Genomic DNA, 25,000 nt, shown 5'->3' on the forward strand with positions numbered 1-25,000 from the left:
CGAGTGGGGAGTAATGTCCAGAGTAATGTCCCGAGTGGGGAGTAATGTCCAGAGTAATGTCCAGAGTAATGTCCCGAGTGGGGAGTAATGTCCAGAGTAATGTCCAGAGTGAGGAGTAATGTCCAGAGTAATGTCCAGAGTGAGGAGTAATGTCCAGAGTAATGTCCAGAGTAATGTCCAGAGTGAGGAGTAATGTCCAGAGTAATGTCCAGAGTAATGTCCAGAGTAAGGAGTAATGTCCAGAGTGAGGAGTAATGTCCAGAGTAATGTCCAGAGTAATGTCCCGAGTGGGGAGTAATGTCCAGAGTAATGTCCAGAGTGAGGAGTAATGTCCAGAGTAATGTCCAGAGTGAGGAGTAATGTCCAGTGTCCTCACAGACAGCTAGTTGGCGCGATGGGTGAGTGGGACCTCCTGGGACGCCTGCTGGACAAAGTGCAGTCTCACTCCACGGTGGTCGGGAAGGTCTGGCTCACTGTGCTCTTCGTGTTCCGCATCATGGTTCTTCACACTGGAGCCGAGAAGGTGAGAGAACCACTGCACTCTGCCCCCCCCCCCCCACTGCACTCCGTCCCCCCCCACTGCACTCTGTCCCCCACTACACCCCGCCCCCCCACTGGACCCTGTCCCCCCCCCCCCCCCCACTACACCTGAACGGTTCTGTTCTGCCTCTGGGTTCCAGGTGTGGGGAGACGAGAAGTCGGACTTCGTGTGCAACACGCAGCAGCCGGGTTGTGAGAACGTTTGCTACGACCACGCCTTCCCCGTGTCCCACGTCCGCTTCTGGGTTCTGCAGATCCTCGCCATCGCCACGCCCATGCTGCTGTACCTGGGACACGTCCTGCACGTCCTGCACGCCGAGAAGAAGGTGAGACCTGAACCCCCCCCCCCCCCCGAGACCTGAACCCCCGTACCCTCTGGTCTGAGACCTGAACCCCCGTACCCTGTCTGAGACCTGAACCCCCGTACCCTCTGGTCTGAGACCTGAACCCCCGTACCCTCTGGTCTGAGACCTGAACCAGATCAGAGAAGGACACTTCATCACCAGCAGACTTAGAACGACATTGTTTAGTCGTTTAACTGCTCATGAGGTGACCCGGTCAGTGCTACATGCTACGTGCTACATGCTACGTGCTACATGCTACGTGGTACATGTTATGCGCTACATGCTACATGCTATGTGCTGCAGAGTGGGCGTGTTGAGGGCGGGGCCTGACCCAGTACTACCTGAGCAGGACTGGGGGTGTTTGGTAAAGGAGGCCGTTGTTGTTGTTGTTTTGCCCCCAGATGAAGGAGAAGATGAGGAAGGTGGCGGCGCTGGACGACCCGGCCGGCATGTTCCTCCACAGAACCGCCAAGGTTCCCAAGTACACCAAGAGCAGCGGCAAGGTGAGCATCCGCGGCCGCCTGCTGCGCAGCTACGTGCTGCACCTGCTAGCCAAGATCGTCCTGGAGGTGCTGTTCATCGCCGGCCAGTACTTCCTGTACGGCTTCACGCTGCAGACCCGCTACGTCTGCACGCGCTTCCCCTGCCCCCACAAGGTGGACTGCTTCCTGTCGCGGCCCACCGAGAAGTCCGTCATCATCTGGTTCATGCTAGTGGCGGCGGTGGTGTCGCTGGCGCTCGGCCTCGCCGAGCTGCTCTACCTGTGTGTGAAGGCGGCCAAGGAGTGCCTTGCCCGGCGGCAGGACTACACCGTCACGCCCGTCACCCCGCCGCCCACCGCCGGCCGGACGACCTTTGGCCGCCGGGTCGGCGGCGGCGGCGAGGTCGTGCAGAACTTCGTCAACCGGGAGGCGGAGCTACAGGGGCGCAAGCTAGGTGTGAACGGAGACGTCAACAACATGGGAGAAATCCACATCTGACCACTGTGTGTGTGTGTGTGTGTGTGTGTGTGTGTGTGTGTGTGTGTGTGTGTGTGTGTGTGTGTGTGTGTGTGTGTGTGTAGCAGCTTCTGTCAACACGACGGTTCTCATGATAAAGTTTCTCCTTAAAAAACTTTTCACTTCATGAACTCTTGTTTTCATTCAATAAATCAACTTTCAGACGAACTGCAGGACGATTCTCCTCCTCCTCCTCCTCCCCCTCCTCCTCCCCCTCCCCCTCCTCCTCCTCCTCCTCCTCCTCCTCCTCCTCCACTCCAACAAACCACCACAATAATAAAGTTTATCAGATAAAACAACAGAACATGTTAGCGTAGCGACACGGAGCTGAGCTAAACCAGCATTAGCCTAAAAACACCCAGAATGCAACAGGAGACGTGTTTTGGACATTTGACTTCTTCAGCAGAGGACCAATAGATTGTCTTCATGTAGAAATGTTACTTGTGTCGTCGTTTGCTTTAGTTTATTTATTTATTTATTTCAGTCTAATAAAAAAACTATATTCAAACATAAATCACAATTTAAAATCAAAAGAACAAGACTGAAGCAGGCAGAAGCAAAAACACTTGTATGGCCGACATGGAAAAAAGACGTCCACCAGCAGAACCTCCACCAGCAGACCGTCCACCAGCAGAACCTCCACCAGCAGACCATCCACCAGCAGAACCTCCACCAGCAGACCGTCCACCAGCAGAACCTCCACCAGCAGACCGTCCACCAGCAGAACCTCCACCAGCAGACCGTCCACCAGCAGACCCTCCACCGGCAGAACGTCCACCGGCAGAACCTCCACCAGCAGAACCTCCACCGGCAGACCGTCCTCCGGCAGAACCTCCACCGGCAGACCGTCCACCAGCAGACCGTCCACCAGCAGAACCTCCACCAGCAGAACGTCCACCAGCAGAACCTCCACCGGCAGACCGTCCTCCGGCAGAACCTCCACCGGCAGACCGTCCACCAGCAGACCGTCCACCAGCAGAACCTCCACCAGCAGACTGTCCACCAGCAGAACCTCCACCAGCAGACTGTCCTCCGGCAGACCGTCCACCAGCAGACCGTCCACCAGCAGACCGTCCACCAGCAGAACCTCCACCAGCAGAACCTCCACCAGCAGACCGTCCACCAGCAGAACCTCCACCAGCAGAACCTCCACCGGCAGACCGTCCACCAGCAGACCGTCCGTCCTCCCACTCTCCTCCAGTCAATCATTACACGCCGTCCCTCCCGTCTTTTTCCTCCAACTTTGTCTCTGCTCTGGATTGCTGACGGAGCAACGTGACATGAAGCCAGATGTGAGTTGCGTAACTCCGTCCCTCATCAGACCAACTCCAGCAACTCCAAGGTCCAACGCCCAGTTAGCCATTCGTCCCGCCGGCAGTCAGTCCTCCAGGACAAGCAGCAGGTAAGAACCAACGTCTCTACGCTAACAAACGTCTTCGCTGGGGTTTGAACCAAAGACAGATTCAAGTCTTTCTGAGGAAATCACCACTTTTGACTGGTTTTGTCTCGACGTCTTCAGTGAAGTCCTTCTTTTACAACCGTTTCAAAACCTGATAAAGAATTATTTGGCTTCAATATTGACCGAATAGCTGGAGGTTCCCGGAGTAACACTGAAGAACCAACAGAAGAAAGACGTATTGACAAAGCAGCGAGCCGTTTTCCTTTCTCACTCTATTGATTGGGTAAGACGTTGTGGTTAATGTTCTGGGGCGAGGAGTTCTACTGGAGGCCGTGCTGCGGTTCCAGTCCTCGCGCTGAAGCCCAGAGCAGAGAAGGTGGCGGTGGTGGTGACGCCCCGTTAAAGAACCGCACTGAACAAACGTGTCCACTGTTTCCTGGCAGATCAGAGACAGAACAGCGTGACGATGGGCGACTGGGGCTTCCTGTCGGGCCTCCTGGAGAAGGTGCAGTCCCACTCCACCGTGATCGGCAAGATCTGGATGAGCGTGCTCTTCCTGTTCCGGATCATGGTGCTGGGCGCCGGCGCCGAGAGCGTGTGGGGCGACGAGCAGTCGGGCTTCATCTGCAACACCCAGCAGCCCGGTTGCGAGAACGTGTGCTACGACTGGACCTTCCCCATCTCGCACATCCGCTTCTGGGTGCTGCAGATCCTGTTCGTGGCCACGCCGACCCTGATCTACCTGGGCCACGCCATGCACGTCATCCACCAGGAGAACAAGCTGCGGGAGCAGCTGCTGTCGCCCGGCGGCACGCGGCTCATCAAGGTGCCCAAGTACACCGACGCCAAGGGCAAGGTGAAGATCAAGGGCAACCTGCTGGGCAGCTACCTGACCCAGCTGGTGGCCAAGATCGTCATCGAGGCGGCCTTCATCGTGGGCCAGTACTACCTGTACGGCTTCGTCATGGTGCCCATGTTCCCCTGCTCCCAGAAGCCTTGCCCCTTCACCGTGGAGTGCTACATGTCGCGCCCTACCGAGAAGACCATCTTCATCATCTTCATGCTGGTCATGTCCTGCGTGTCGCTGCTGCTGAGTGTGGTGGAGGTTCTCTACCTGGTCTGCACGCGGGTCCGCTGCGGCTCCGGGCGCCGCCGCCGCCACGAGGCCACGTCTCCGGAGAACCCGGCCTCGCTGTCCGGGCCCCGCTGGCCCCCCTCGGAGGAGACCCTGAAGCAGAACAAGATGAACCTGGAGCTGGAGGGCAGCCTGGGCGGCAGCCTGGACGGCGCCAAGGACGAGAAGAGGCTGCTGGGCGGACACTGACCTGCAGGGTCCCCCCGAAGCCCCGACCCCCCCACTTCCCCCCGAGGCCCCCCCCAGTTCCCCCCGAGGCCCCCCCACTTCCCCCCTGAGGCCCCCGGTTCCCCCCGAGGCCCCCCCAGTTCCCCCCCGAGGCCCCGGCCCAGGTTCAGACCACGCTTCCAACAAGTCCCCGCCAAGAGTGGCCCAGCAGTCCGGCCCCCCCGGACCCCCCCCCCGGACCCCCTGCTGAGCCCATTTCTAACATGCTATTCTGCTCTTTTTTGTATATTTTATGGAGGGAAATCAAAATAAAGGTGTAAAGGTGTTTCTGTACGTTTTGTCGCAGGTGAATTTGTTCTCTAAGTTATTGTCCTTTTGACGGATTTAACAATCTGATTGTTTCCCCTGAAGTATCTTGTGTTTTGTTGTTTTTAATAAATCTTTAAAGGTGTTCCAGTGTTTTCTACCTTTTATTCACCGGCGAGAATGTAAAGTCCCCTTGTTTTTAAGGAATATCATTCTTTTCTTTTCATTCTTTTCTCCAGTCAATAGTTAAAAAACAATAAATGAGTTTTAAAAATGGCCAATGTTGCATAACAAGTTATCTTGTTTTGATTTAGAATATTATCAGAGAAGATAAATGCCTGTTGTGAAACAATAAAGTAATTATTAACTTTTAGAACAAGCCCTGCTAGATAGTCGGTGGTATAACGAGGCGTGTGGAACAAAGATCAGTATAAAGACATGAATCAGGGAGCAAAATACTACTTTTAGACATGAACATTGATTTATTACTTACTTTATGATTACAAATCATCAATCTAATTACAAATGTATTTCAATAGTACAAATGTATTTCAATAGTGAAAAATACATTAGATAATTTTTTCTTACTTTAACTAAATCCTAAAAATATTTTAAAACATTTCAGAACATCAAATGTTTTCTACTTTTTACTATTACTATTATTTTCTTCCAGAGCTGCAAAAACATTACCAAAATATAGATACATACAAAAACAAAACAAAAAAATCGAATACTGACTTTGTGTATATATATATATATATATATATATATATATATATATATATATATGTGCACACACATACAAACATAAATAACTGACTAAATAATTAAGTATTCAACATAATATTGTCAAAAAGTGAGAATATTTCACAAACTCTGCTGCTTTTCTTCTTTGATTAAACATATTTAAGGACAAAGTCGTCAGTATAGGAATTAAGTGAGAAATGTATTTATGTTATTCCAATTTTCATTTGATAAATTTGTAAATAACTCAATTAAACTGGAAAAATGTGAATTATTTGACACAAAAACTGAACTCATTCCAATTTCTGAGATTTTTAATCTTAATATATTCTGATATTTCTTTGGACATGTTTTACAATATTTCTACTTTTTAATTTTTTATCAAAGACCATAATAAATAACAAGTATCAAAGTTAAATCTCACTAAATGTGTTTCATTGAAATATTTTGAAACTAACTGGATAAAATATGCTTTTTGTACAAATGGTGTAAAAAGTACTTTCTAAACTTTAAAGGTCCTGTTCAGCTTTAGTTCAGTCTGTTTTTCTTCATTTGTTTCAATACAAACACGGAAAAACCAAATCTATTTCCACTGAAATCAATTTGTCTCATTAATTCAGAACTATTCTAGTTACTGTGACGTACCTCTGGGCCGTACACACTCCTGTACTTGTACACAGTTTAAAAAGGACCTGGTGCTCAGGGTTTGACCCGGACATGAGGCACACGGTTCAATTCCCCTCAGGTTTCATGTTTAAAATGTAAAAAGTGACTTGGCGGTTTATCTTTGGGTTCCGCGGAATGGAAATATTCCAAAACAGATAAAAAGGAACAATGAATCATAAAAAGCAGCAGAATGTTGGTAGATAGAGGCGCCAATCATTAACCTGCTGGAGTCCAGCGGTCAGCACAACGTGACACATGTACTCCATGTACTCCAGTACTCCATTACTCTGATCACAGGGCTGAAGGCAGCAGCTCGTCTCGTCTCTCGGCTAAACCGCCACGACTCTCCGGTAGGTAGCTAGCATCGCGGTTTCACACCCAGAAAATGTGATTCTTAATCAATAATGTGCTCAAATATTAATTAATAATCTGATTGATAAGAACGTTTGCTGACAAAAGTCTAGGTTCCTTCAATGTAACTTGTTTTTCTTACTTTAGTCCAACTGTACTCTGGAAATAACTCAATGATAGTACTTTATTGGAATCTAGTCGTACTTTTGTGTATTTTTAATGGGATTTTACTCATACTCAAGTACAATTTGAATCGGGGGTCAAATTCATTGTCATTCAGCTGGTAAAATACTGCAGTACCATCATCTGGTAAAGTACTGCATTACCATGATCTAGTGAAATACCGTAGTACCATCATCTGGTAAAATACTGCAGTACCATCATCTTGTAAAGTACTGCATTACCATGATCTAGTAAAATACCGTAGTACCATCATCTGGTAAAATACCATAGTACCATCATGTGGTAAAATACTGCAGTACCATCATCTGGTAAAGTACTGCATTACCATGATCTAGTAAAATACCGTAGTACCATCATCTGGTAAAATACCCTAGTACCATCATCTGGTAAAATACTGCAGTACCATCATCTGGTAAAGCACTGCATTACCATGATCTAGTAAAATACCGTAGTACCATCATCTGGTAAAATACCATAGTACCATCATCTGGTAAAATACTGCAGTACCATCATCTGGTAAAGCACTGCATTACCATGATCTAGTAAAATACCGTAGTACCATCATCTGGTAAAATACCACAGTACTATCATCTTGTAAAGTACTGCATTACCATGATCTAGTAAAAAACCGTAGTACCATCATCTGGTAAAGTACTGCATTACCATGATCTAGTAAAAAACCGTAGTACCATCATCTGGTAAACTACTGCAGTACCATCATCTGGTAAAGTACTGCATTACCATGATCTAGTAAAATACCATAGTACCATCATCTGGTAAAATACTGCAGTACCATCATCTTGTAAAGTACTGCATTACCATGATCTAGTAAAAAACCGTAGTACCATCATCTGGTAAAATACCGTAGTACCATCATCTGGTAAAATACTGCAGTACCATCATCTGGTAAAGTACTGCATTACCATGATCTAGTAAAGTACTGCATTACCATGATCTAGTAAAATACCGTAGTACCATCATCTGGTAAAATACCATAGTACCATCATCTGGTAAAATATTGTAGTACCATTGTCTATTGATATACTGTAGTACCATCATCTGGTAAAATACCATAGTACCATCATCTGGTAAATACTGCAGTACCATCATCTAGTAAAATACCCTAGTACCATCATCTGGTAAAATACCATAGTACCATCATCTGGTAAATACTGCAGTACCATCATCTAGTAAAATACCATAGTACCATCATCTGGTAAAATATTGTAGTACCATTGTCTATTGATATACTGTAGTACCATTATCTGGTAAAATACCATAGTACCATCATCTGGTAAATACTGCAGTACCATCATCTAGTAAAATACCACAGTACCATCATCTGGTAAAATATTGCAGTACCATCATCTGGTAAACTACTGTAGTACCATCATCTGGTAAAATACCCCAATACCATCATCTGGCAAAATAATGTTGTACCATCATCTGGTAAAATACCATAGTACCATCATCTGGTAAAATACTGTGGTACAATCATCTGGTAAAATACCGTAGTACCACCATCTGGTAAAATACCCTAATACCATCATCTGGTAAAATACCGTAGTACCATCATCTGGTTAAATACTGCAGTACCTTCATCTGGTAAAACACTGTAGTACATTCATCTGTTAAAATACTGTAGTACCATCATCTGGTAAAATACCCTAATACCATCATGTGGTAAAATATCACAGTACCATCATCATGTAAAATATTGTAGTACCATCATCTGGTAAAATATTGTAGTACCATCATCTGGTAAAATATTGTAGTACCATCATCTGGCAAAATACTGTAGTACCATTGTCTGTTAATATACTGTAGCACCATCATCTGGTAAAATGTTGTAGTACCATTATCTGGTAAAATACTGTTGTACAAACATCTGGTAAAATACTGTAGTACCATCATCTGGTAAAATACTGTTGTACAAACATCTGGTAAAATACTGTAGTACCATCATCTGGTAAAATACTGTTGTACAAACATCTGGTAAAATACCATAGTACCATCATCTGGTAAAATACTGCAGTACCATCATCTGGTAAAGTACTGTGGTACAATAATCTGGTCAAATACTGTGGTACAGTCATCTGATAAAATACCATAGTACCATCATCTGGTAAAATACCCCAATACCATCATCTGGTAAAATACCATAGTACCATCATCTGGTAAAATACCCCAATACCATAATCTGGTAAAACATCGTAGTACCATCATCTGGTAAAAAACCATAGTACCATCATCTGGTAAAATATCGTAGTACCATCATCTGGTAAAAAACCATAGTACCATCATCTGGTAAAATATCGTAGTACCATCATCTGGCAAAATACCGTAGTACCATCATCTGGAAAAATACCGTAGTACCATCATCTGGTAAAATACTGTGGTACAATAATCTGGTAAAATACTGTGGTACAGTCATCTGATAAAATACCATAGTACCATCATCTGGTAAAATACCCCAATACCATCATCTGGTAAAATATCGTAGTGCCATCATCTGGTAAAATACCCCAATACCATCATTTGGTAAAACACTGTAGTACATTCATCTGTTAAAATACTGTAGTAGCATCATCTGGTCAAATACTGCAGTACCTTCATCTGGTAAAACACTGTAGTACCATCATCTGATAAAATACCGTAGTACCATCATCTGGTAAAATACCCCAATACCATCATCTGGTAAAATACTGCAGTACCATCATCTGGCAAAATACTGTAGTACCATCAGCTGGTAAAATACCGTAGTAACATTATCTGGTAAAAATACCCCAATACCATCATGTGGTAAAATACCATAATACCATCATGTGGTAAAATATCACAGTACCTTCATCTGGTAAAATACTGTACTACCATCATCTGGTAAAATACTACAGTACCATCAGCTGGTAAAATACCGTAGTACCATCATCTGGTAAAATACTACAGTACCATCATGTGGTAAAATACCATAGTACCATCATGTGGTAAAAATACGGCAGTACCATCATCTGGTAAAACTACTACAGTACCATCATCTGGTAAAATACTGCAGTACCATCATCTGGTAAAATACTGCAGTACCATCATGTGGTAAAATACCGTAGTACCATCATCTGGTAAAATACTACAGTACCATCATGTGGTAAAATACTACAGTACCACCATGTGGTAAAATACTGCAGCACCATCATGTGGTAAAATACTACAGTACCATCATGTGGTAAAATACTACAGTACCACCATGTGGTAAAATACTGCAGTACCATCATGTGGTAAAATACTGCAGTACCACCATGTGGTAAAATACTGCAGCACCATCATGTGGTAAAATACTGCAGCACCATCATGTGGTAAAATACTGCAGCACCATCATCTGGTAAAATACTACAGTACCATCATGTGGTAAAATACTACAGTACCAAAACATTTTTCTTTCCGCACATGATGAAAATATGTGTATTTGAACAAAAACAAACAAGTACTACAGAATGAACTGCGTCTCAACATGAAGCCAAACGACTGAAACCTTCTGGAGTCACAGGAAATAAACCGAGTTGTCCAAAGTAATCTGTTGTATCCTGATGTTTTTACATGTAGTATTTTCTATAAGAGTATGAGGTGAACTGTAGTTTTAAATTATAACTCTACATCACTGGTTTCATATCAAGAGTAGAAGTCGCACACTACAAGTAGTATTTTAATATTATAGTTAATATTTTAATAAATGAAGAATGAGAAATGTTTATGGCACATGTACATTACTTCAAATCTTAAGTAACTACAGAGTAACTAGAGTACTTCCACATTTAAATATATCAAATGTTCTTTTGTTTTACGTGATTTAAAAACTTGAAATAAAAAAAAAAATCACAGATTAAAATCATGTGACAAGAGGAAAACCAAGTTTTTATCTGACCTGCAATAAAAGTCTAAATGTTAAAAGTAAACACGTGAACCTTGTGCAATAAAAGTCTAAATGTTCAAAGTAAACACGTGAACCTTGTGCTCGTCGTAAAGATAAAGACTTTACTGCTTTTTAATCGCACTTTTACTGCAGAACAAAGTTTCTACTGTTGGTTTGTTATTTTACCTCGAAGATTCGAATCAATGAAACTAAAGACCAGAGGAATTCATACGAGAGGTTTGTTTCCATGACGACGAGGCAAACACACATTTATGAAAACACTCCGTCTCCATGGAAACGGGCAAAACACAACTTTTTTCAAACTTGGTCCCGACGTTTTCAAAACGCTGCCTTGTGAAAAAACGTTTCTGTTTTCACTTAAACTACTTTTAAATCTTTTTTTAAATACGCTCATCTTTTTAGAAAACAACAGGCCGTTTCATTTACATTTTCTAATCTATGAAACCTTTTCTTAGTTTATTAATACATTAAAATATATATCTGTGTGCTTTTAACATGTGATTAATGAAGTTTGTTGTGTGTGTGTGTGTGTGTGTGTGTGTGTGTGTGTGTGTGTGTGTGTGTAGAGCATGGGTGAGTGGGGCTTCCTGTCCTCGCTGCTCCACAAGGTCCAGTCTCACTCCACCGTGGTGGGGAAGGTCTGGCTCACCGTCCTCTTCATCTTCAGGATCATGGTGCTGGGGGCCGGCGCCGAGAAGGTCTGGAGCCCCGCCTCACTGCTACTGCTACTGCTACTTCTAGCTTCTACTGCTACTTCTAACTTCTACTTCTACTTCTAGCTTCTACTTCTACTTCCAGCTTCTACTTCTAACTTCTACTTCTAGCTTATACTTCTAACTTCTAGCTTCTACTTCTAACTTCTACTTCTACTTCTAACTTTTGGCTTCTACTTCTACTTCTAACTTCTAGCTTCTACTTCCAGCTTCTACTTCTAGCTTCTACTTCTACTTCCAGCTTATACTTCTAACTTCTAGCTTCTACTTCTAGCTTCTACTTCTACTTCTACTTCCAGCTTATACTTCTAACTTCTACTTCTACTTCTAACTTCTAGCTTCTACTTCTACTTCTACTTCCAGCTTATACTTCTAACTTCTAGCTTCTACTTCTACTTCTACTTCCAGCTTATACTTCTAACTTCTAGCTTCTACTTCTACTTCCAGCTTCTACTTCTAGCTTCTACTTCTAGCTTCTACTTCTAACTTCTACTTCTACTTCTACTTCCAGCTTCTACTTCTAACTTCTAGCTTCTACTTCCAGCTTCTACTTCCAGCTTCTACTTCTAACTTCTAGCTTCTACTTCTAGCTTCTACTTCTAACTTCTACTTCTGCTTCTACTTCTACTTCTACTTCTAACTTCTAGCTTCTACTTCTACTTCCAGCTTATACTTCTAACTTCTAGCTTCTACTTCTACTTCCAGCTTCTACTTCTAGCTTCTACTTCTACTTCTACTTCCAGCTTCTACTTCTAACTTCTAGCTTCTACTTCCAGCTTCTACTTCTAACTTCCAGCTTCTACTTCTAGCTTCTACTTCTGCTTCTACTTCTACTTCTAACTTCCAGCTTCTACTTCTAACTTCTAGCTTCTACTTCCAGCTTCTACTTCCAGCTTCTACTTCCAGCTTCTAGCTTCTACTTCTAACTTCTACTTCTAGCTTCTACTGCTACTTCTACTCCTAACTTCTACTTCCAACTTCTACTTCCAACTTCTACTTCTAACTCCTAACTTCTACTTCTACTTCTACTTCCAACTTCTACTTCTAACTTCTACTCCTAACTTCTACTTCTAACTCCTAACTTCTACTTCTAACTTCTACTTCCAACTTCTACCTTCTCATTTCTACTTCTACTTCTACTTCCAACTTCTACTCCTAACTTCTACTCCTAACTCCTACTCCTAACTTCTACTCCTAACTCCTACTCCTAACTTCTACTTCTAACTTCTACTTCTACTCCTAACTTCTACTTCTAACTTCTACTTCTACTCCTAACTTCTAACTTCTACTCCTACCTTCTACTCCTACTTCTACTCCTAACTTCTACTTGTACCTTCTACTCCTAACTCCTACCTTCTACTCCTAACTCCTAACTTCTACTTCTACTCCTAACTTCTACTCCTAACTCCTACCTTCTACTCCTACCTTCTACTCCTAACTTCTACTCCTAACTTCTACTTCTACTCCTAACTTCTACTTCTACTCCTAACTTCTAACTTCTACTACTCCTAACTTCTACTTCTACTCCTAACTTGTGCTCCTAACTTCTACTCCTAACTTCTACTTCTACTCCTAACTTCTACTTCTAACTTCTACTCCTAACTTCTAACTTCTACCTTCTACTTCTAACTTCTCATTTCTACTACTCCTAACTTCTACTTCTACTCCTAACTTCTACTCCTACCTTCTACTCCTACCTTCTACTCCTACTCCTAACTCCTAACTTCTACTCCTACTCCTAACTCCTAACTTCTACTCCTAACTGCTACTTCTACTCCTAACTCCTACTCCTAACTTCTACTCCTAACTGCTACTTCTACTCCTAACTCCTACTCCTAACTGCTACTTCTACTCCTAACTCCTAACTTCTACTCCTAACTGCTACTTCTACTCCTAACTCCTACTCCTAACTTCTACTCCTACTCCTAACTCCTACTCCTAACTTCTACTCCTAACTCCTACTCCTAACTGCTACTTCTACTCCTAACTCCTACTTCTACTCCTAACTCCTACTCTTAACTTCTACTTCTACTCCTAACTTCTACTCCTAACTTCTACTTCTACTCCTAACTTCTACTCCTAACTTCTACTCCTAACTCCTAATTCTAACTTCTAACTTCTATCTTCTCATTTCTACTACTCCTAACTTCTACTTCTACTCCTAACTTCTACTCCTACCTTCTACTCCTACTCCTAACTCCTAACTTCTACTCCTAACTTCTACTCCTAACTCCTAACTTCTACTCCTAACTGCTACTTCTACTCCTAACTCCTACTCCTAACTTCTACTCCTAACTGCTACTTCTACTCCTAACTCCTACTCCTAACTGCTACTTCTACTCCTAACTCCTAACTTCTACTCCTAACTGCTACTTCTACTCCTAACTCCTACTCCTAACTTCTACTCCTACTCCTAACTCCTACTCCTAACTCCTACTCCTAACTGCTACTTCTACTCCTAACTCCTAACTTCTACTCCTAACTGCTACTTCTACTCCTAACTCCTACTCCTAACTTCTACTCCTACTCCTAACTCCTACTCTTAACTTCTACTTCTAACTTCTACTCCTAACTTCTACTACTCCTAACTTCTACTTCTACTCCTAACTTGTGCTCCTAACTTCTACTCCTAACTTCTACTTCTAACTTCTACTCCTAACTCCTAATTCTAACTTCTAACTTCTCATTTCTACTACTCCTAACTTCTACTTCTACTCCTAACTTCTACTCCTACCTTCTACTCCTACTCCTACCTTCTACTCCTACCTTCTACTTCTACTTCTACTCCTAACTTCTACTTCTAACTCCTAATTCTAACTTCTATCTTCTCATTTCTACTACTCCTAACTTCTACTTCTACTCCTACCTTCTACTCCTACCTTCTACTTCTACTGCTAACTCCTAACCCTACTTGTACCCCCCCCTACCTTCCAGGTGTGGGGCGACGAGCAGTCCAACATGATCTGCAACACGAAGCAGCCGGGCTGTAAGAACGTGTGCTACGACCACGCCTTCCCCATCTCGCACATCCGCTTCTGGGTTCTGCAGATCGTGTTCGTCTCCACGCCGACGCTGGTCTACCTCGCCCACGTGGTCCACGTGGTCCACAAGGAGAACAAGCTGCGGGCGCTGCTGCAGACGGACGCCGGACGCCACCTGGGCAAGGCGCCCAAGTACTCCGACGACAAGGGTCACGTGCAGATCAGGGGCGACCTGCTGGGCAACTACCTGACCTCCATCGTGTTCCGCATGGCGCTGGAGGTGGCGTTCCTGGTGGGCCAGTACTTCCTGTACGGCTTCGTCATGGTGCCGCTGGTGGTGTGCTCCCGGAAGCCTTGCCCCTTCACCGTGGAGTGCTACATGTCGCGCCCTACCGAGAAGACCGTCTTCATCATCTTCATGCTGGTCATGTCCTGCGTGTCGCTGCTGCTCAACGTGGTGGAGGTCTTCTACCTGCTCTGCCGCCGCCGCCGCCGCCGCCACGACTCCCCCGCCGCCATCGCGCTCCTCCCCCGCCTGAACGGCGAGCGCCTGCTGGCCAACGACAAGCTCCGCCTGCAGGACGCCAGCTACTCCTCCACCTGAGGGGGCGCCGCCGAGCCCACAGGCCAGGGTCTGGGGGGGACTGATGGGGGCGTTCCACCGCCACCAGGGGGCGTTCCACCGCCATCAGGGGGCGTTCCCATCACCGCCACCAGGGGGCGCTGCCACCGCCACCACCAGGGGGCGTTCCCATCACCGCCACCAGGGGGCGCTGCCACCACCACCAGGGGGCATTCCCATCACCGCCACCAGGGGGCGTTCCCATCATCGCCACCAGGGGGCGTTCCCATCACCGCCACCAGGGGGCGTTCCCATCACCGCCACCAGGGGGCGTTCCACCGCCACCAGGGGGCGCTGCCACCGCCACCAGGGGGCGTTCCCATCATCGCCACCAGGGGGCGTTCCACCGCCACCAGGGGGCGCTGCCACCGCCACCAGGGGGCGTTCCCATCATCGCCACCAGGGGGCGTTCCACCGCCACCAGGGGGCGCTGCCACCGCCACCAGGGGGAGTTCCCATCATCACCACCAGGGGGCGCTGCCACCGCCACCAGGGGGCGTTCCACCGCCACCAGGGGGCGCTGCCACCGCCACCAGGGGGCGTTCCCATCACTGCCACCAGGGGGCGCTGCCACCGCCACCAGGGGGCGTTCCACCACCACCAGGGGGCGCTGCCACCGCCACCAGGGGGCGCTGCCACCACTATGTCACTTACAAGAACAAAATAGTTTATAACCTACATTATCAGCAAGTTTGCTTAATTAAGTGAAACTTTTACAAAGACTTGGACACCGTCAGTGTAATCAAGTAGTTTTTCTAGAGACTTTTACTTTTTCACACAAAATAATTTCCGGCGCTTCTTTAACAAGGATGAAAGTTTTGAAAGTAAGACGTTACAAATAATCTCATCGCAGGAAAAAAAACTTATTTTTGGTTTTAGTTGTACTTCCATAAATGGGATTAGAGTTAATCCAGTGGGATTAGAATTAATCCAGTTAGATTAGAGATAATTATGTGAGTTCAGAGTTAATCCAGTGGGATTACAGTTAATCCAGTAGGATTAGAATTAGTGGGATTAGAATCAACCATGTGAGTTGCATGCCCCCCCCCCCCCACACACACACACACACACACGTTTTCTTGAGTTCAAAGTTGCACAAGTTCACAGAAATAGTTATAATCATGTATTTAATAAGTAAAAAAACAATGACAGGATACAATAAAATACAATAAAACACATTTTTCAAACCACAAAGTACACCCTCTGGGTATTTGGAAGTTTCTCGGTGAGACCTTATCGTCATGGAAACCGTCTGCCTGGTAAAAGTCACAGTGATCTCCTTTACTGGAGAACCTTGCTCGGCTTCACTGACGTCACAGACGAACCTCCACACATGTAAATACCATCTCTCTTATTCATGTTTTGTATCTTCACAGGTGTTTTTGCACCTGGTTTTTATTCTAATAAATACTTTATTAAAAAAAAAAAATCCATTCTAATAAAAATGACAAAAGAATCTGTCTATTTCTGTCATTTCACTGCTTTTATAACCATGAAACAATATTTCTGTTGCTTATAGATAAAAATAATAAAAGTACAATGACTTACTGGGAATCTCGTTTGTGACAAAGTAAACGACTCGTGTTCTAATTAGAAACGTGGCAGGAAGCGTTACATTACAGAATATATCATTCAGGTTCACATTAAATCTGGGAATTACAGTGAAGCTAGAACGTTCAAGCAGCTCTACTATTGTTTTGCAGGAGAAAAACTACAGAACAAGGAAGAACCTGAAGGTTCAAAGACACGGAACATATAAAAGTTGTTGATTCTGATCGTCGCTTCGTCAAACTGCTTCATGTCTGATTCTGTTCTGGGAACCGGGAACGTTCCAGATGTTATTCCTTCCCGTTACCGCCTGCAGAGCACGTGGCCGGCAGGGGGCGCCATGCGGGGCGGGTTGCCAGATGTGACACATTTCCAGCTCAAACGTTTCAGAAAAATCGCCTCAATCAATGAAAATTTTTTTTTGAACTCACGGGAAAGTCAGAATATTAGTACGTGATAAATATCAAATAGGATATATTTATAAGATCATGTCGTCATAGCAACCATATGAATGATGCAGATGACGCTTGGAATCGTTTTGTTTCTTGCTGGAGTCTGATTTACTGAGCGAGAGAGAGAGAGAGAGAGAGAGAGAGAGAGAGAGAGAGAGAGAGAGAGAGAGAGAGAGAGAGAGAATTTGATAAAAACTGGCATACTGTTGTGAAAGGTGAATAACATTTTATTAACCAACTTAATAAAACCTTTAAGAATTAAGTTAAATTCCAAATGGATTTTGAATTAATTGTGTGAGTTTAGAATTTAAGTTTTGTGGGTTTAAAGTTAATTCTGTAAGTTTAAAGTTAATGTTGTAAGTTCAGAGTTCATCATGTGAGTTTAGTTAAATGAGTGAAAATAGGATGTAAATCACGTGAGTTCAGACTCAATCATGTCAGATTAGAGTGAAATAAGTGAGGTTAGAGTTACACAGGTTTCACACCTGATGCTGGCACCTGGCCAGCATCAGGTGTGAAACCTGACCATACTTTATTTATTTATGTAAAGATGTTTGTTTGACCGGTCAGCGAGCAAACTTTCAACGTTTAACCCCCTGCGGTGAATCATTTCTCTCCCAACCCCCTGATGAATTTACAAAACACTCAGAAAACCCTCGTGGAATCACCACGTGACTTTAAAGTCACAAAAAAAACAAAAACAAAAAACGTTTTGTTCGTCTACGATCACGTTTTCAAAAAATCAGGACATTTCCCCGGAAAGTCGACCAACCTGGCAACCCGCCGCTTCCTCTTCCTCCTCCCACAACAACAACAAACGCGATCCAAGATGGCCGCCGCGACCATGGCGGGGCTGGAAGCCCACCGGATGGAGGAGAAGAAGATGGAGTACTTCTCCTCCATCAGCTCCATGGCCAGGAAGATCATGCAGGAGCGGGAGAGCATCAAGGCCCAGCACGGCCCGGGCTGGGACCGGATGACGCCGCAGGAGCAGGACGCCGCCATCGACAACCGCCTGATGGAGCCGCACATCCGAGCGCGGTACGCGATGCACCGGGTGGAGCGGGAGGAGGTGCAGTGTTACCCCACCCTGCGGCTGCTCACCGGGCAGAAGGTCGTCCACTTCGGCGAGGAGGTGCTTCTTTTCCCCCAGAACTCTCTCCGTCACGCGTCGCTGCGATTTGAGCGGTTGAATAAATAAAGAAATAATGCGAGCGACGAGCTAACAATAGCCACGTCGCCGACGCGATGACGTCATCGACGTCACGACAAGGATGGCTCGTGGCGTTGTTCCGCCGACAATGGCCACGTCGCCGACGTGTGACGTCATTGGACGTGTTGAGCACGTTCGTGACAAACATTTAATGTTGAAACTTTCATATGGTGATTTAAAGTATTACAAAATATTCCTCATCGCGTTCATTGAAACATTCGATTCTTTTTAAACTCGTTAGTATTTATTTAAATGTAATTCAGTCAACTTTTATATTTTAAAAATGACATGGAATTAATTTGATCATCCACTGTTTTACTGTAAATATATGCCTATTTTACCCTTTTGAAAATGTTATTGGTCATTTCTATATTTCCATTTATAAATTGTAATGTTAGCAGTACATTTTAATGTATTTTTGTCATATTTTCCTCAGGAAGTGGGATTCTAAAGAATGACATCAGTGCTGAAAGGCCTAATGTCACAATTTAAAATAAAAAGTACCATTATTCAAAATACCTAACAGCAAAGTAATCTCAGAGGTAAATGTTGAGTTACATTATCAAGTATCTAATATGAAGACGTATTTAAATTAAAGTGAAGACGAAATGTCCCGTCTTATTGGGTGTAACTTGCTGTGTTCAGGACATCACCTGGCAGGACGAGCACTCCGCCCCCTTCTGCTGGGAGACCAAGGTAGAGTCCCCCCCCCTCTGCCCCCCCCCTCCCCGTCCCCCCCCCCCGTCTCACCTGCAGTGTGTCCCTCAGAGCCAGCTGGACTTCAGTCTGTCCCCCGGCTCCTCAGACCAGCTCCTCCCGGCTCCTCAGCTCGACTGCAGACCTGCTAAACTTCCTCACGGGGTCCAGCTGGGGAAGAGTGCCGGGACCAAGGTAGGGGCGGGGCTTCCAGAGAGAGGGGCGGGGCTTCTACAGAGAGGGGCGGGGCTTCTATAGATCTACACAAACCAGGAGCTTAAACCTCAACAGTCCCAAGATGTTTGGGTTTTACATTGTGTGGAAATAGAAACTATCTGCACACACTCACACACACACACACACACTCACACACACACACACACACACACACACACACAGACGCAGACACTCTCTCCAGCAGTGTGTGAGCGAGGTGTGTGTGTGTGTCCCAGCAGTGTGTGTGTCCCAGCAGTGTGTGTGTGTCCCAGCAGTGTGTGTGTGTCCCAGCAGTGTGTGTGTGTCCCAGCAGTGTGTGTGTCCCAGCAGTGTGTGTGTGTCCCAGCAGTGTGTGTGTCCCAGCAGTGTGTGTGTGTCCCAGCAGTGTGTGTGTGTCCCAGCAGTGTGTGTGTCCCAGCAGTGTGTGTGTGTCCCAGCAGTGTGTGTGTCCCAGCAGTGTGTGTGTGTCCCAGCAGTGTGTGTGTCCCAGCAGTGTGTGTGTGTCCCAGCAGTGTGTGTGTGTCCCAGCAGTGTGTGTGTCCCAGCAGTGTGTGTGTGTCCCAGCAGTGTGTGTGTCCCAGCAGTGTGTGTGTGTCCCAGCAGTGTGTGTGTCCCAGCAGTGTGTGTGTGTCCCAGCAGTGTGTGTGTCCCAGCAGTGTGTGTGTGTCCCAGCAGTGTGTGTGTGTCCCAGCAGTGTGTGTGTGTCCCAGCAGGACGAGGAGTCGTCGTTCTGGAAGATCAGCGCGGAGCGGTCCCGCCTGGAGGGGGGGCAGGAGGACTTCCAGACCCTGACCCCCAGCCAGATCAAGTCCCTGGAGAAGGGAGAGAAGACCCTGCCCTCCTACCTGAGACAGGTGAGCCCTGGGGGGGGGGGGGGATTAGAGGGGAACACCTTTAGTAGGGATTAGCCTTTCGTATCACTGCACCATGTACTCGGATACTTTCCTACCTTCTGGGGGCTTGAAAAAGTGTGAGATTAACTGGATTACAGAGGCTCAGGGTGAATGATGGTGGGATTACAGGGATTACAGAGGCTCAGGGTGAATGATGGTGGGATTACAGGGATTAGTGACGGGACCCTGTCTCGGTCCACAGGAGAGCAGTAAGGAGCCCGAGGTACCGGAGCCCCTCCCCCCACCGGTCCCCAGGCCCACCAAGCAGCGGGCCCCCAAGCCCCCCGCCCCGCCGCCCCCCGCCCCGGTGGCGGTCAGCGCCACGCCGGCCTCCCTGTCCATGTCCCCCGTCCCGCCGTCCCCCGTCCCGGCGGCGGTCTGGGAGCGCTCTCAGAGCACCCTGCCCTCCGTCAGCAACGCCCCCGACGACGTCTTCGCCTCCGCCGGACGGATGTCCAGACCGCCGGGCGGCGTGGACACCAAGGAGGACCAGGCCGTCCCCGACGCCAACGCCGCCTTCTCTCAGGTGAGCGTCCTCTCAGTCCGTCGTCACGGAGACGAGGACCAACGAGAGTCCAAACTGCAGCGTTCAGAAAACTGTCTGCTGGGAAAATATTGATTTAATCTGTAAAAACACCAGTTCAAACTGTCCTCGTCCCTCTAGTCCAGTGTCTCAACGTAGGACAAACTGTCCTCGTCCCTCTAGTCCAGTGTCTCAACGTAGGACAAACTGTCCTCGTCCCTCTAGTCCACAGTGTCTCAACGTAGGACAAACTGTCCTCGTCCCTCTAGTCCACAGTGTCTCAACGTAGGACAAACTGTCCTCGTCCCTCTAGTCCAGTGTCTCAACGTAGGACAAACTGTCCTCGTCCCTCTAGTCCACAGTGTCTCAACGTAGGACAAACTGTCCTCGTCCCTCTAGTCCACAGTGTCTCAACGTAGGACAAACTGTCCTCGTCCCTCTAGTCCAGTGTCTCAACGTAGGACAAACTGTCCTCGTCCCTCTAGTCCTCGTCCCTCTAGTCCAGTGTCTCAACGTAGGACAAACTGTCCTCGTCCCTCTAGTCCACAGTGTCTCAACGTAGGACAAACTGTCCTCGTCCCTCTAGTCCACAGTGTCTCAACGTAGGACAAACTGTCCTCGTCCCTCTAGTCCAGTGTCTCAACGTAGGACAAACTGTCCTCGTCCCTCTAGTCCACAGTGTCTCAACGTAGGACAAACTGTCCTCGTCCCTCTAGTCCACAGTGTCTCAACGTAGGACAAACTGTCCTCGTCCCTCTAGTCCAGTGTCTCAACGTAGGACAAACTGTCCTCGTCCCTCTAGTCCAGTGTCTCAACGTAGGACAAACTGTCCTCGTCCCTCTAGTCCTCGTCCCTCTAGTCCAGTGTCTCAACGTAGGACAAACTGTCCTCGTCCCTCTAGTCCACAGTGTCTCAACGTAGGACAAACTGTCCTCGTCCCTCTAGTCCACGGTGTCTCAACGTAGGACAAACTGTCCTCGTCCCTCTAGTCCAGTGTCTCAACGTAGGACAAACTGTCCTCGTCCCTCTAGTCCAGTGTCTCAACGTAGGACAAACTGTCCTCGTCCCTCTAGTCCACGTCCCTCTAGTCCACAGTGTCTCAACGTAGGACAAACTGTCCTCGTCCCTCTAGTCCTCGTCCCTCTAGTCCAGTGTCTCAACGTAGGACAAACTGTCCTCGTCCCTCTAGTCCACGGTGTCTCAACGTAGGACAAACTGTCCTCGTCCCTCTAGTCCACAGTGTCTCAACGTAGGACAAACTGTCCTCGTCCCTCTAGTCCACAGTGTCTCAACGTAGGACAAACTGTCCTCGTCCCTCTAGTCCAGTGTCTCAACGTAGGACAAACTGTCCTCGTCCCTCTAGTCCACAGTGTCTCAACGTAGGACAAACTGTCCTCGTCCCTCTAGTCCAGTGTCTCAACGTAGGACAAACTGTCCTCGTCCCTCTAGTCCAGTGTCTCAACGTAGGACAAACTGTCCTCGTCCCTCTAGTCCAGAGTGACTCAACGTAGGACAAACTGTCCTCGTCCCTCTAGTCCAGTGTCTCAACGTAGGACAAACTGTCCTCGTCCCTCTAGTCCTCGTCCCTCTAGTCCAGTGTCTCAACGTAGGACAAACTGTCCTCGTCCCTCTAGTCCAGAGTGACTCAACGTAGGACAAACTGTCCTCGTCCCTCTAGTCCACAGTGTCTCAACGTAGGACAAACTGTCCTCGTCCCTCTAGTCCTCGTCCCTCTAGTCCAGTGTCTCAACGTAGGACAAACTGTCCTCGTCCCTCTAGTCCACGGTGTCTCAACGTAGGACAAACTGTCCTCGTCCCTCTAGTCCACAGTGTCTCAACGTAGGACAAACTGTCCTCGTCCCTCTAGTCCACAGTGTCTCAACGTAGGACAAACTGTCCTCGTCCCTCTAGTCCAGTGTCTCAACGTAGGACAAACTGTCCTCGTCCCTCTAGTCCAGAGTGTCTCAACGTAGGACAAACTGTCCTCGTCCCTCTAGTCCAGTGTCTCAACGTAGGACAAACTGTCCTCGTCCCTCTAGTCCACAGTGTCTCAACGTAGGACAAACTGTCCTCGTCCCTCTAGTCCACAGTGTCTCAACGTAGGACAAACTGTCCTCGTCCCTCTAGTCCAGTGTCTCAACGTAGGACAAACTGTCCTCGTCCCTCTAGTCCACAGTGTCTCAACGTAGGACAAACTGTCCTCGTCCCTCTAGTCCAGTGTCTCAACGTAGGACAAACTGTCCTCGTCCCTCTAGTCCAGAGTGACTCAACGTAGGACAAACTGTCCGTATGCAGATGATAGTGCAGTAAATGTTAGTGAATGAATTCTGTGGAGAACCTGGTTCTCCGGTCAGCGTTCTGTGGAGAACCTGGTTCTCCGGTCAGCGTTCTGTGGAGAACCTGGTTCTCCGGTCAGAGTTCTGTGGAGAACCTGGTTCTCCGGTCAGCGTTCTGTGGAGAACCTGGTTCTCCGGTCAGCGTTCTGTGGAGAACCTGGTTCTAACGCCGTCTCTCCTCTCAGTTCAACACGAGCAGTAACGTCCTGAAGACGGGATTCGACTTCCTGGACAACTGGTAACCGCCGGCCGACCTTCGTCCTCCTCCTCCTCACCTGGAGGACCAGGTTGCCATGGTTACAGACACCCATCCTTCAACACTACGTTCTCCTCCTCAGTGGCTCGGGTTCTTCCTCTTTCTTTTCCTGCCGTTCCACCTTCACTTTTCAGACGATTCCAGGTTTAGTTTTCTGCTCTTGGTTTTAAAAAGCGGCACCGAATGAGAAAAGACCACGTGTCTCCACATGTCTCCACGTGTCTCCACGTGTCTCCACGTGTCTCCACATGTCTCCACATGTCTCCACGTGTCTCCATGGTGCTGCAGAAGAGCTGGAACCTCCTTCATGTTCATGGAACTTCTTGGTTCCACCGTTTGGCAGTAAAACGTTCGTCTCAACTGTTCAGATTGTAATTAGATTACTCACTGTAGTGCTCTGCAGCAAGTCGGGTTCCCCCTGGAGGTTCCCTCTGGAGGTTCCCTCTGGAGGTTCCCCCTGGAGTTCCACCTGGAGGTTCACCCTGGAGGTTCTCTCTGGAGGTTCCCCCTGGAGTTCCCCCTGGAGTTCTCTCTGGAGGTTCCCCCTGGAGTTCTCTCTGGAGGTTCTCTCTGGAGGCTCCACGCTTCCAGAACCTCTTACTACTGGAGGTTCTATATCCAGTCGGTGATTCAGCTGCTTGCAGTGTGAAGTTGCTCTCACGTAGCCGTTAGCCGCTACGCTAGCCATTAGCTAAGCTAGCCATTAGCAAAGCAGGAAAGGCATGTAGAACCTTGACGGTAGAACCTGTAGGCCTTTATTTATGTGTTCCATGAGTTTTAAAAAGCTGCACTCCTCACCCAACATGGCCGACGTTCTGCGTCCCACTAGAACAGAACAGGAAGTTTAAAACCACCGGTTCCACGTTTGAATTAGAATTAAAGCTTGAGGTTCTCCGAGTCGGCCAGCGAGAACCGAACCTGTCCCACCTCCACGTTCCGCCACGTTCTGCCACGTTCCGCCACGTTCCACCACGTTCTGCCACGTTCCACCACTAGAGAACTATTTTCCTGAATTTTCTATGAATGTGCTGATTGAGTCTCTGCTGCTTGTTTGTTGTTCAGAGGAAATAAAGAAAGTCGAGATTTAATCTGCGGCTCGTCTCTGGAAGGGTTAATGGAGGAGAACAGTCCTCACACTACAGAGTACTACCCTCTAGGTACTAGACACTAGAGTACTACCCTCTAGGTACTAGACACTAGAGTACTACCCTCTAGGTACTAGACGCTACAGAGTACTACCCTCTAGGTACTAGACACGCTAGAGTACTACCCTCTAGGTACTAGACGCTACAGAGTACTACCCTCTAGGTACTAGATGCTAGAGTACTACCCTCTAGGTACTATATGCTAGAGTACTACCCTCTAGGTACTAGACGCTAGAGTACTACCCTCTAGGTACTAGATGCTAGAGTACTACCCTCTAGGTACTAGATGCTAGAGTACTACCCTCTAGGTACTATATGCTAGAGTACTACCCTCTAGGTACTAGACACTAGAGTACTACCCTCTAGGTACTAGACGCTACAGAGTACTACCCTCTAGGTACTAGACGCTAGAGTACTACCCTCTAGGTATTAGACACTACAGAGTACTACACACTACAGAGTACTACCCTCTAGTTACTAGACACTACAGAGTACTACCCTTTAGATACTAGACACTACAGAGTACTACACACTACAGAGTACTACCCTCTAGTTACTAGACACTACAGAGTACTACACACTACAGAGTACTACCCTCTAGTTACTAGACACTACAGAGTACTACACACTACAGAGTACTACCCTCT

The 25,000-nt window shown here is 46.9% G+C and overlaps 3 protein-coding genes across 5 annotated transcripts; all 3 read left to right on the forward strand.

The window, feature by feature from the left end:
• Window positions 1–394: 394 nt before the first annotated feature.
• Window positions 395–4,605, forward strand: LOC308143185 (uncharacterized protein; the record flags this gene model as incomplete). The annotated part of the gene is given in 8 exon segments (XM_080513925.1): window positions 395–523; window positions 681–866; window positions 1,234–1,254; window positions 1,256–1,820; window positions 2,473–3,059; window positions 3,204–3,284; window positions 3,570–3,657; window positions 3,725–4,605. Coding segments are annotated over 8 exon segments (2,538 nt in total).
• A 6,723-nt stretch (window positions 4,606–11,328) lies between these two features.
• Window positions 11,329–15,057, forward strand: LOC308143186 (gap junction Cx32.2 protein-like; the record flags this gene model as incomplete). The annotated part of the gene is made up of 2 exons (XM_080513926.1): window positions 11,329–11,457; window positions 14,407–15,057. 2 exons carry the CDS (start codon window positions 11,329–11,331, stop codon window positions 15,055–15,057), a joined length of 780 nt encoding a protein of 259 aa, XP_080370052.1.
• A 2,790-nt stretch (window positions 15,058–17,847) lies between these two features.
• cUnh1orf198 (chromosome Un C1orf198 homolog) lies at window positions 17,848–24,284 on the forward strand. Of its 3 annotated transcripts, none has more exons than XM_080513670.1 (6): window positions 17,848–18,210; window positions 18,934–18,984; window positions 19,057–19,179; window positions 19,437–20,054; window positions 20,296–20,619; window positions 23,138–24,284. In XM_080513670.1, the coding sequence occupies exons 1-6, from the start codon at window positions 17,905–17,907 to the stop codon at window positions 23,192–23,194; spliced, it is 1,479 nt and encodes a 492-aa protein (XP_080369796.1). In that variant the 5' UTR covers window positions 17,848–17,904; the 3' UTR covers window positions 23,195–24,284. The 3 variants fall into 3 exon arrangements, with proteins under 3 accessions (XP_080369796.1, XP_080369797.1, XP_080369798.1); XM_080513671.1 differs by having other exon boundaries at window positions 17,862–18,210; window positions 19,911–20,054; XM_080513672.1 differs by having other exon boundaries at window positions 17,862–18,210; window positions 19,914–20,054.
• The last annotated feature ends 716 nt before the right edge of the window (window positions 24,285–25,000 follow it).

The sequence above is a fragment of the Blennius ocellaris genome (genome assembly GCF_963422515.1).
Source record: "Blennius ocellaris genome assembly, chromosome: 18".
Lineage (NCBI taxonomy): Eukaryota > Metazoa > Chordata > Actinopteri > Blenniiformes > Blenniidae > Blennius > Blennius ocellaris.